The 12,150-nt window shown below is 40.8% G+C and overlaps 1 protein-coding gene across 2 annotated transcripts in view; it reads right to left on the bottom strand.

The window, feature by feature from the left end:
* The window catches only part of ARHGEF3 (Rho guanine nucleotide exchange factor 3), a 140,490-nt gene extending 128,744 nt beyond the window's left edge, over positions 1-11,746 (bottom strand). For both annotated transcript variants that reach the window (XM_050904704.1, XM_050904705.1), the window contains exon 1: positions 11,663-11,746. In XM_050904704.1, the coding sequence (XP_050760661.1) occupies positions 11,663-11,697 (35 nt within the window). In that variant the 5' untranslated portion in view covers positions 11,698-11,746. The remainder of the gene's footprint in view (positions 1-11,662) is intronic.
* Positions 11,747-12,150: the final 404 nt, after the last annotated feature.

Below are 12,150 nucleotides of genomic sequence, written 5' to 3'. Positions count from 1 at the left end.
CCGTGCGTATCTCTGCATTGAGACTTCCACATTGAAACTAGAGTAAAAGCAGAGGACAGTAGTAGTGATAAAAGTTACTGTGTTACAAACTTTTCTATGAACAATTGATGATAAAGGCTGACATATAACTAACAGAAAATAAATGAAGTATGGCATAAACCCAATTTATGCTCTCACATGTTCCACAAAGAAAACCATGTAAAGTAATACAGAGAGGAATACATCTTGTCAAACTTCTCAACTCCCTCACATTCCCAGTCTAATATCTGAAAATGTCAGTAACACATTGTACTCCTTCCCCTCCACAACCTCAGGATCTTACAAAAATCTGCTTCTGGTGTTTTCTGTAACATAAAAGGAGGGCATCAAGAGGCCAGCATTTATTAATTCTGATAGCAAGATCTCATCCACCACACCTTTGGAAATATATCTATATGCTGGATAAGACAGCAGGCTTTTTGGATACCAGGAGTCATATTCTTTCAAGACATACAGTCATGCTCTTGCAGCCTCCACCGCTCGGTTTCCAATAATGAGAGATCTGCCAAGTCACCCACTAACTAAGCAAATGCCCTCTTCACTTACACACGTGGAGGAGAGAGGCATAACAGCCAGCTGACACAATGGTGGACAAGCATCCTTCCTCAGCTACCACTGACAAAAGGGGGATGGGAAACACCACCAAGCCTGCCTGGCCCTCTCCTGTCCTCTGCACTGCAGCAGCCAAGAGCACACTTCCTCAAGATAGGAGCAGGTAGTGCAATGCATCCCTCTATCTTTCCACCCACGCTAAAGAATGAACAGTGCTCCAGCAATACCCACCATGTAATCCCTGTCTGCTGTAGCATAAACTCCTAGCATCTTGAATGACTTCTGTCTATATCAGCCAATTTCTTTCAAATCATACCCCTCCTTCCTTACTGTCTTTCGAGATGGAGGAAATTGTTAAAAGTTTTGAGACCAAGTGTCTGTTCAGTGTTGCCATCCAGCAGCACTTCTCATTCACACTTTGGAGGCTGGACAGCAATGAGTCAGACAAGCTTCTGGAAAATCATCAGGGATACTCTTTTGTCATCCTATTACTGACAACAGGTCTACACAGGTCCTAGTTCACTCTTTACAAGGAGCAACAGGTAATTAAACAGCTGATCCTCACATCACTGACAAGTTTTATGGCCTTGTCAAAATACCAGAAGTTTTTTAGTTCCTAAATGACAAATGGAAAATTGGTATCCATCTACACTTTCCAAAGCCATGGATACCAAATACTACCACTACTTCTCTTACTTGAAAGCCATTTCAATGAAGAGTTCTCAGCCTGTAGATTCTATCCTGACTCACTGTTGTGCCACAGACTGCTCTTAGACTCTTTCTTCAGAATAAATAACTACTTTTAAAATAAAAACTTCTCTATTTTAAGATGTAGAAGGGGATATCTTTTTTCAAGCATTAAGAATATTTTGTGGAATTATTTCTAGTGAACACAAACTGCTTCAGCAGGTCTAAAATAAAACCGAATTGTTCTGTTGTGGAAAGAAAGGTTACTGTAAGGCTTATACTCTCTGAAAATATTGTTTATATTCAAAGTGAACCACATAAAATTAAAGCCAAAACTGGCAAAGTAAATTTTATTAAGAATATACTATTTTAGGATTTATTCAACCAGGATACTAACACTATCCCCAGAAATCAGCCTCCAGTAATAACAACATCTTAGAAAATTAAATGCAATTCAAGAAGCAAAAGAACAATGTTCAGAAAAAATATGCTATTCACAGGTGCCTCTTTCCATATCACCATCCAACTCTTGTTTGGACTTGAACTTTATGGCATAGGCACTATACATGACGAAACTTGAAGGAGGAAAGTGAATCTATCATCTTCCCTCTTAGTAACTTGAAGCCAGATGCCAAGGGAAGTCAATGAATATTAATTTAAGAGACACTGCTTCAGATGTATTCTGTTCCTCATCCTCTGTTTGTACACTGAACCTTGACTGTTCCAGATAAGGAATGTGCACTTTAATTAGGTGTTGTCCTAGAGATCGTGCTGTGCTGTAATAGGAGGAAGTGGGCAAAAGGCAATTCCAGAACAAAAACATAGGAAAACAATGTCAAAGACTTTATTTATAGCAGTTATGTTTAACACTACTGTTCACTATCTTATTGAGGGAACAGCCTTGAAGAAACATCCTTGCTGGTTTTGAAGAGACATCAGAAATTTAGCATACTTAGTCTTCTATGACCAAATATAGATTTTTTTAATACTAGAGTACCCAGAAGGAAGCATGAACCCCAAAATTCTCTTATCTCCAAAGAAACTAATTTTTATGCTTCCATTAAAATCATTAACTTCATCTGCTGCATTATCAGTCCACCTGCCTTAGAGTAGATTCTTACACCCCATCATGGCAGAGAAAAGCCTAGTAGTTGTAAGCCACCGGCTCAAGAACTAAAAAGTGTGTTATATTTAAGTGTATTTTATTCATTTATATTTGGATTTAATTCTGGAAGTTCTGCAATTGCCCTTAAATGTGCAAAAATAAAGGGGGGAAAAAAGGATCTAGTATAGCACAGCACTCAAGCCTCCAAACACCTGCACAGAACAGCATTATAGGATCATTTGAACTGAAAAAATGAGAAGGTTCAAGAAAAGTGTTGAAGCCATGTCGTGGTTTAACCCCAGCCGGCAGCTAAGCACCACGCAGCCGCTTGCTCACTGCCCCCCCACCCCTGGGATGGGGGAGAGAATCAGGAAAAAAAAACTCGTGAGTTGAGATAAAGACAGTTTAATAGGACAGAAAGGAATGAAAAACAATGATAATGATAATAATAATAATATGACAATAGCAATACTAAAAGAATTAAACTATACAAAGTAAGTGGTGCACAATGCAATTGCTCACCACTCGTTGACCGATGCCCAGTTAGTTCCCGAGCCGCGATCCCCCCTCCCAGTTAACTCCCCCCAGTTTATATACTGGGCATGATGTCATATGGTATGGAATAGCTCTTTGGCCAGTTTGGGTCAGCTGTCCTGATGGTGTCCCCTCCCAGCTTCTTGTGCCCCTCCAGCCTTCTTGCTGGCTGGGCACGAGAAGCTGAAAAATCCTTGACTTAGTATAAACACTACTTAGCAACAACTAAAAACATCGGTGTGTTATCAACATTCTTTTCCTACTAAATCCAAAACACAGCACTATACCAGCTACTAGGAAGAAAATTAACTCTGTCCTAGCCGAAACCAGGACAAGCCACAACACCCCATGGGCTCAAACCAGCCTGTGATTTATATCTAGCAGAATGGGGCAAGTATTAGCCGATCTTTTTAAAATCATGATTCCCTACATAAAGCCTTTTTTTTTTTTTTTGCTTGTGCTACAAAGTGTAGATACACTTTGATCCTCAGACTAAAAATCTTTTTTGCCTTTCCCTCCACTCCCTATTTGTATCTCTAGACAAGCAACATATTCACAGTAGCAGTAGTTAAAAAATAACGTATCATTCAACAGCTGTTCACTACAGTTAAAGTAAAAATAACCAATATCTTCTGATAAAACATGTTCCCACAGCTCCTTACCTTCACCAAAATGCTTTGCATTGTTGAAATAGTATCTTGTTATACTTGGTTGATAAGAGAACTGTGAAAAAAGCTTTACTGAACCCTAAGACCCCTAAATGCAGAAACTATTATTCCCTTTAATTAAAAAGAAGGCAGTAGCATCACTATAGTAATGTGCATCTACTACAAAGAAAAAAAAATTAGGAGTGTTACACACCATCATTCCCTCAAGCAGAAGTCTTTATGCTCACAAAACCTGAACAATAGATTACTAATTAGCAAGCATGCATCACAGCATCTTTAATTTTAAAGAGCTGATTTTCCATTTCCTTACTAGCTGCACAAAAGTCTGTAATTTCTAGTGAACAAACATACTTACTCCTGTATTGTTTTCTGAAAAGCCGCATTTCCACACACAAAGTTAGCAAGCGTGTAGTATCCCGCATCTTGATAGCACTCAGCTCCTAACCAGCAACTGCCTTAGGCAAATAGCTTGTTGAAGGGCAGATTTAAACTTTAAAATGAACTTCATTATTTAACTGCATAACAACAAATACCAAAAACAATCTTTTATCCAAATTGCTTTTCTGAGGTTTTCAGATACTGTAGTTGCCAAACATCTTTATACCACTAAAGCATACTTCAGTAAAATCAGAGTGAAAACTCAAGAAGCTCTTGAATATTTCTCCTGACTACAACTCCAAGTAGCAGGCAGTGCTGAGAAATTTCACATTGCATAATCACTTCAATCCAAGCCTAGCATACCATAAACTTTGTTTCACACACACTGTGGTTATTTCAAGTAAGTTTTCACCTCAGTGAACACATGTGGTAAGCAATAACACCATTACTTACCCTCTTGAAGTCTTTAAAAATGTACCTGATGCACTAAAGAATGAGGTTTTGGAGGACCTTTTTAAATACATATTTTTGAGAGGGTTTTTATTCCTGTCCTTGAGGCATCTCATTAAAAACAGTCACCTTCTGTCCTCTTAAGAAGTGCAGATAAGTTTTATATAGGTACTTTACACAAGTGTATATACAAAGATATTTGGAGGAAGTAGTTCAGAGAACCACAGGCACTGCACTTTTATATATATAAAAACTTTTCACTCCGTATTTGGTGATTCCATCAGAACTCTCCAAGATGATAGAGAAGAAGCTTTAAAATAATATAATGGTTTTGTCTCACAGCAAGAATCGAGTTTGGCTCCCTCTCCCATACACACAAACACTTGGTATAGACAGCGAGACAGTCTATCCAGCCATATATAAAAGACAATGTTTATTTTTGAAGTAGCATGAAAGTTATATTTATTCTCAGCACAAAGTAGATTAAAAGGTAAAAGACAACAGTTAAAGAAATAAATACAGTTTGTACCAGGCTGAAGCCAGAGCACTGACATGGAATAGTGTTCCACGCTTGAGAAACATAGCCTACTATGAGACACTGTTCTCAATAGGACTAGTCCTTTAGTTTACCAAGACTTAGCTCTTTTCCCTAAAAAATACCAAAAGAAAAGGAAGACAACCGATTACGTTAGAATTCATCTCGCCTCACCTTCATGAAAGCACATGGAGAAGTTTACCAGCATCAAAGAGAGGATGTGGTTACAACTCAGACATCTTTCTGAACCATTTAAATATGTTTACATACTAAGACAGCAGCATCAGGGAAACCACAAGCAGGTACATGCACACATTTTATTCCCAAAATACAAACACACATTTTCTGAGCTGGCTATTGCTGTGAAAAATAAGCGTTATGAAAGAATTCAGACTGCTGGTTTAGTCTATCTTGCATATCAGCATATTATATAATACTGTACTTCACTGCGATAAAGAATAGAAGAGCAAGGACTCATCTGCACTGTCCAATCTGCAAAGTTATCAGGAGCTCTGAGTCTTTTAGTGGTTTCAACTCAGAAACTTCAGCAGTGTAGGGGGAAATAGGGAATGTTTGTGAGCTTCATTGTCGCTTTTAGGGATGGTAGTTGATTGCCACATCAATTAAAAGAAGTAATTTAATGTTTCAGTACTCTGTGTCTTAGTAATAACACACAACTAAATCTCTCTTACCTGATTAGGAAAAAATCTAACATTATGAAACACTAGCAAAGACTTGAACAGAACATTTTAAACAGAAGGTTTAAAATGCAGAAAGGTACACATACGACATTAAATATACTGTTTAAGCAGAATACAGAAAACACGAAGTACTATATTCTATTCAATGTAAAAGATATCAAGGAATTTTTTGTCACTGATGTTGTAATTACATATATCATTCTGAGACAAATCTGTTTCTCTCTGGACTAAAAGATCCAGATGTTCCTATTTCAAGTATCTGGCTTCAGCACCAGACAGTAAACAAAACAACCAATCCATTCTATCAGCGTGCAAGAAGAATTCTCCAGCACTGGCCATTTCTCTACCCTTTTCCCCCTCTCCAAGTTTTTATTTCTTTTCAACAAAGCAAGCAAACAAAACACACAGTATAACAATCTAGCTGCTACTGCAGACTTAGTGCTAGCCTTTAGTCAGTTTGACAAGCAAAAAGGGGCAAAACTTATCTGATTTTTTTCATAAACTACGATTTCAAATGCAAATACAACTACTTTTAAGCTAAACATACTGTATTGTGTTTTGCAGTTGACACTATGCAGCAAAACAATGTTGAGAGGTTCTTTCCAAAGATTATGAGTATTTATGTTCCCAATTTAGTGACTCATACAGCTAGCAATTTCTGAGATTAATTTAACTCTATCCTCCTCAAACTTCTGAATTTGAAAGCAAGCACTAAGTTGTTATTCAAAAGTTGTAACAATGACAAACACAAAGATTTTATCTAGGATTTTTTTAAATCTAGATTTTATCTAGAGGAAAACTATTTCCAGAAATAACTATGTGCTGTTTCTGTAAAGAATATTAGAAGGGCTATACAAAGCTAAACCAATTTAAGGAACAATTTATTAAACAAAAAAGAGGAGCTTTCTGAAACTAGCACTTAAATTAAGTCTTTTTCATGGTAATGGCAGACTCAGAAAAAAGAAAAAATACTTACAGCATGTGTGCCCAGTGTAAAATTAATGCAACTGCTGCCACATTTTTTCATATTCTTCTGTTCCTTTCAACATATTCCTGCCTCCCTCATGATAAAGGGGTTTACCCTCCACAAAAATACATTAAGAACAAATGAAAACCAAGAGAAATACAACCACAGTTGAGACAAACACAACCCATTTTCCCCTTTATCAGAATCATCACTGCCAGGGAGAGGTAGCAGGTTCAAAATTTTATCTGCCTGGAAGGGTGTCACATTTTCTCCTTAACATTAAAATTATGATCCCTTCAGCCTGTTATCTTAATAATCATGATTATTTCATTCAGGATTGCTGCACAGTTTAATAAGTCATTGAAGTTTGTCAAGTTGGTTTTGCATTTATTTTTCTTGGTTATTTAATAGATTTGAATGGCAGACAAAAAGGTGTATTGTCCTAAAGTTATCTTCTTTTCAGTCTTTACAGCTTTTCACCTGCAATTGCTAAGCAAAATCAGAACCCAAACCTACATGGGAAAGTTTGCAAGATCACCCCTCCAGTAATCGACTTGCTTGAGAGAATTTTTTCTAGGATATTAATTACTTACCTGTGGAGCGCCAAAAGCACACTACTTTTGACAGCATCTATTTCTGTAGGCAAAGTATTTTAAAGCTCATACTCGCATAAGAACCTCACTATCTACAGAGGGATACCAGGTTTGGGATACACTCAGCATAGGCTGTGTCAATACAAACATGGTGGCTTTAAGCGCTGTACTGCAATTCATACATGCCTCTAACGTCTCCCAACCACCTGCTATCTCATTGCATCAGTTAAGGCCACATACAAGCAGAAGCAGTCAGCCATCCCCAAAACACACACTAGCCAAATAGCTGGTTGTTGTCTTCAAGACAAAGGTGATGGTCCAGACAGAACCTTCTGAGGGAACACTAGCCGGACACACAGTACTATTTAAAATAAAATCAGTAGGATTCCTGATACAGTACAGACAGTGTGATAAACACACTCTTCTCCTAGTTATAATCCCGAAAATTTATTTTGGAAAACTGCTGAAGTGTTTAAAATAAACTAACGAAAGCTGTACTTCTATTTAACAACTAAAATGTTCGAGAGATGATACCAGCACAGCAGCTGTTCTTGCTCTACAGAAACCACACAAGTCCAGATAACTCCTGCCAACTTTCCAAGTTTATGCAAGCTTCAGTGGTATAAAAGCCAATAAACCTCTTTGAATACAAGTTGTACCATACATTGATTACACCTGCAGAGTTAGGAGGGGAACTGCATGACTCTGAGGGTAATTAATCAGGGGGTGGGGGGGTAGGGGGGAGTAACAGTATAGGGCACCTTTCTAGTCACATAATGTTACCATTTCTGTTTGTATATATAATGATTTAACATGAAAGGCAAAAAAACACTCTTTCATTGTAAAGAACATAAAGCTTCTGCTTCTTGTCCAGTTTAAACAATTTTTTGGGAGGGGATTGCTGGATTTCACTACTGGCCATGCCTTCAAGTACCACCCTCAGCAGTGGTCTGTGTAAGACACATATTACTTTGAAGTAACTCATACACCTATGGCAGCATGCTTACTCAAACTTGAAATCCTTAGACTACTCATCAGTACGTGATTAGGAAGAAATAAATAAATATACATGTACATATGCCCTTGTGTTTAGATACTAACAGCCTGATCCATTAGCATGCTAGCCACCTCAGCTGGATTCTGTACAGTGTTGAGCACCTGCAAGTTAATCATTGTTTACATTTTCATAATTGACAGCATATCACTTCATGTTCAACCCTGGTTGACAATAGATGGGAAAACATTTTTTGTTTGTCTATTTTTACAGCCTCTGTGGTACACTTGGGGATGGAGGCCACCACAGTTACATGCTATATAACTATTTATTTCAGTAGTTACTTTGCAGCTATTATAATCAAAAGCAAAGCACGAGGTGTTTGTTAATCACAGATTACTGGAGCGTATTTACCGAGTCCTTTATTTTCCAATTATTTACCTACTACATTACAGTAGTTCTACATGCTCGTAGAGACTTGTGCAAGACCATAGCCATTTGTTTATTCCAGATTTCATATGACTCGGACAATTGAAATCCACAACACGCCCTCACAAGTTGAGAGGCACAATTTGGTAAAAAATCAAAGGGAGTTTTATAGGACCTAGAAAATATTAGATATGCGGAGATAATATTTTTTTCAGCCAATAAGTATAGATGCAAACATGAAAATTTCAAGACTTTTCTTTGTCCAGCAAGTTCACATATTTTCATCTGTTTCCACCTTTTATTCCAATGTAGTGCTGCTCTGCTCAGGCTTTTTCCAAGTCACAGATTAGAACTTATCTATAAAGTACTAATTTACCTATTTATCTATAAGTACTAGAATTTTTTCCGAAAAACCTATGTGACCTTGCAATGCTTATATCCCCAAAATTTAATAAACAAATAAATAGCATAAAGGGACTGATTAAATTAAACATTAAGAGACTAATTAAACAAAATTAATCAAAATATGATTTATAGCACCCCAAGTCTTTTAGTCTTCCACTAAGCGTATCATTTGCCAGCTACATATTACACAGGAAGAAAAAGACAACTCTTAGCAAATTATTCTCAAAATGCACATCATACTTAACTGAGTATAAGGTGTCTGCAATATAATACACACACACTAAGCACTCCAAAAGGATTCCAAATGCAGTATTACAGCATTTGTAGCAGTAGGCAGATGCTTTCACAAAAAATACTCGGAAAAATTATGTTTTGTCAAAAGAGATTGTTCAAAAACCTAAAATACTGAAAACATACAAATAAGACTCTAACATAAACAGAATTTAAGAGGTCAGGTTAATTTTCTTTAGCACCTAAAGCAAAAGATTTAACATGGGAAAAACTAGCTCCTGAGTCCATATTAAGACATTACATATAAACTCCCAAGCAGAATCAGGTATCACCCACTTCAATTCATGAACAGCAAAACAAAACAGGTTTTTGTTTAAGGACATGTGGTCTCACTGGCCACTTGCTGGAAGCAACTCCACATAATACACCTCCAAATCATGCGCACATAAGACTCCCACAACTTGGAATCATGCCAGAACAACTGTCTACACAAAAGCGGTCCCAAGAAGAAGTGCACTATTCAAAACAGAGCGGAGGTCTGAGAAAATGTGCAGGGAATGATACTGAATGTTACAGTGTCTTCACGGGTCACGAGGCCTTGTCACGTTGCTAAACGATACGCACGATTCTGATGGGAAATTAAAAGGGATTTCTGTTCAAAACAATATGGTATTTTGTTTACTAAAACTGAGTAATAAATATTTACTGAGAACAGGTAGCAAGTCATATGTATAAAAATTTTAAATAGAAGGGCTAAATCCACTAAATGACAAGCCGACTATATTCCTGTGCATTCCCTTACTTCATGTACACTGGGGCAGCTCCATTCCACACACTCCCCTACCCACGCTCTGCAAAACCTATTATTCTGCAGTAAATATTTTAACTCCATTTGTTTCCAAATCCCACGGCTTCTATTCTGATTTCAAATTCTGTACAGATAAAGCATCCATCTCATAACATGTTGCACTCAGCAGACCTCTGTGTATGCTACAGAATTGGATACTTAACCAAATTAATTCTATGACAAGTGTTTGAGGATAAAGGAATTTTCTCTGCCCTTTCACTATGAAAATGTAGCACAAAAGGTACTAAAGGATAACATTTAACTATAAATTATGTTAATATATGTATGCATACACAGAAAAGACATACACGAACATTTACATATTCACAAGATTTAAGAACTATATAGAAAAATAAAGATATCAACCACCAAATTTGGATTTCTTGCATTAATATAAATGGTTCCTTAGTAAGTCACAAATTCTGGTCACCGCCAACCACACTAAGGTAACTGGTAAAACACTGGCACTGGAACACGACCGCGGAGCCAGCCACAAACAACCTTACAGAGTTTTCACCTACACGGGCCTTCACCAGCATTAACTATTTAAATTCAGACAATGATCCGTGCCATGCTAATTAATGTTGTCTCTCTTTTACAGCCTATTCAGAGTCTGCTGTGACTGACCTCACAAGTGTAAGTAATTAGGCTCCGTGTTTGTTTTTTCCACTTTCCTTTCGCCTACAAACCTCCACCACCTCCTCCTCCCAAGGTGGAGGCTGTGCTGAGCGGAGGGAAGGGCTGAAAACCAGAGACCGGCGGAGCCGCTCTCTTACTCGCCAAGCCAAACAAGCAGCTTGGGGAGCAACTTATTTGTAATAACAATTACGGTTTTCAAAGGAGGCAACAGGCACCTGGGACTTCGGCCCTTCCTTCGCAGGGTTCTCCTTCTAAACTGACACTCGTGTAAGATTTGTCCCTAAATAAATGTTAAAAGTTCTTTTAAAAATAAATAAATAAAACCAAAACGGCTGTTGAGCCCCGAGAGGAAGCGGGTCAAGCGCCCGCCGCCTCCAACCGCCGCCTCGCCGGTGGCGCCCCCCGCCTCCTCAGGGCCCCTCACAGGGCTGCCAGGCACGAGCGGAGCTCGGGGGTCCCTGAGGCGGCGGGTCCCGCCCGCCTCCCTCCGACTCGCGGTAGACCGACCTTGCGGGCGCAAAGCTCCGACGGCGAAGTACCCCGTGCCTCCCCCTTCCCGGGGCATCGCCAGAGTGGGGCGAAGAGGGCGGCGATGGCGTGAGGAGATGGAGGAGGAGAAGGGTGCGGCCCCCCACCCACCCACCCACCCGGAGCTGGCGGGAGCCCTTTCCCGAACGGCCGGGGCACCCCTGCTACCACTCCGTGTGGAGTCCCGTAAGGGGCGGCGGGTCCCCCCGGAGGCACAATACAACCTTTGTGGTCAGCCCCGCCGCGGCCGCCTCTCTTCGTGCCCGCAAGCCTAGCCGCCTCCAGGTGCGCCGGAGGAGCCGAGCCCCTCCAGCTCCGACAGGAAGCCGCCTCCCTGCCCAGCCCCAAGCAGAGCCCAGACGCAAAGGACAGCACCTTACCTTGCACCCTCCTGCTCCTCCTCGGCTCCCGGCATGCGGCTCGCAGAGCTGCCGCCCCGGCGAGGATCCAGCGGCAGCCGTCGGCGAGGGCGAAAAAGGGCGCCGGGGGCTGGGCAGGGGGAGCCGCTGGCGGCCGGAGCGGACAGGACGCCGGGGGTTCCAGGGCCGGCCCGGCGGCTGTCAGGGGAGGCGGAGGGAGGAGACGTGCGCGTGTGCCTAGCCCCTGCCGCCCCCCGGAGCCCACCCCCCGGAGCCCGCCCCTCTCCGCCGGCCGAGGCCCGCCCCGCGGCTCCGCGCCCCGCCTGCCGCCCGCCTCCACCCACCCCGCCCGGCTCTCCACCCTTACCGCTCGGTCGCCCTTTCCCCAGCTCCCATCCGCTCCTCGGTTGGGCGTCCTCGCCTTCCGGTCCTCGGCTCTGGGTCCCTTCTGAACTACCCACCTCGGCGAGGTGGCGCCGCTCGGGCCCGCGGCGGTTGCCTCCGCAGCG

This window comes from Gymnogyps californianus, chromosome 13 (assembly GCF_018139145.2).
Source record: "Gymnogyps californianus isolate 813 chromosome 13, ASM1813914v2, whole genome shotgun sequence".
Lineage (NCBI taxonomy): Eukaryota > Metazoa > Chordata > Aves > Accipitriformes > Cathartidae > Gymnogyps > Gymnogyps californianus.
The sequence above is the reverse complement of the archived record's forward strand: the minus strand, read 5'-3'. Positions and strand labels throughout refer to the sequence as shown.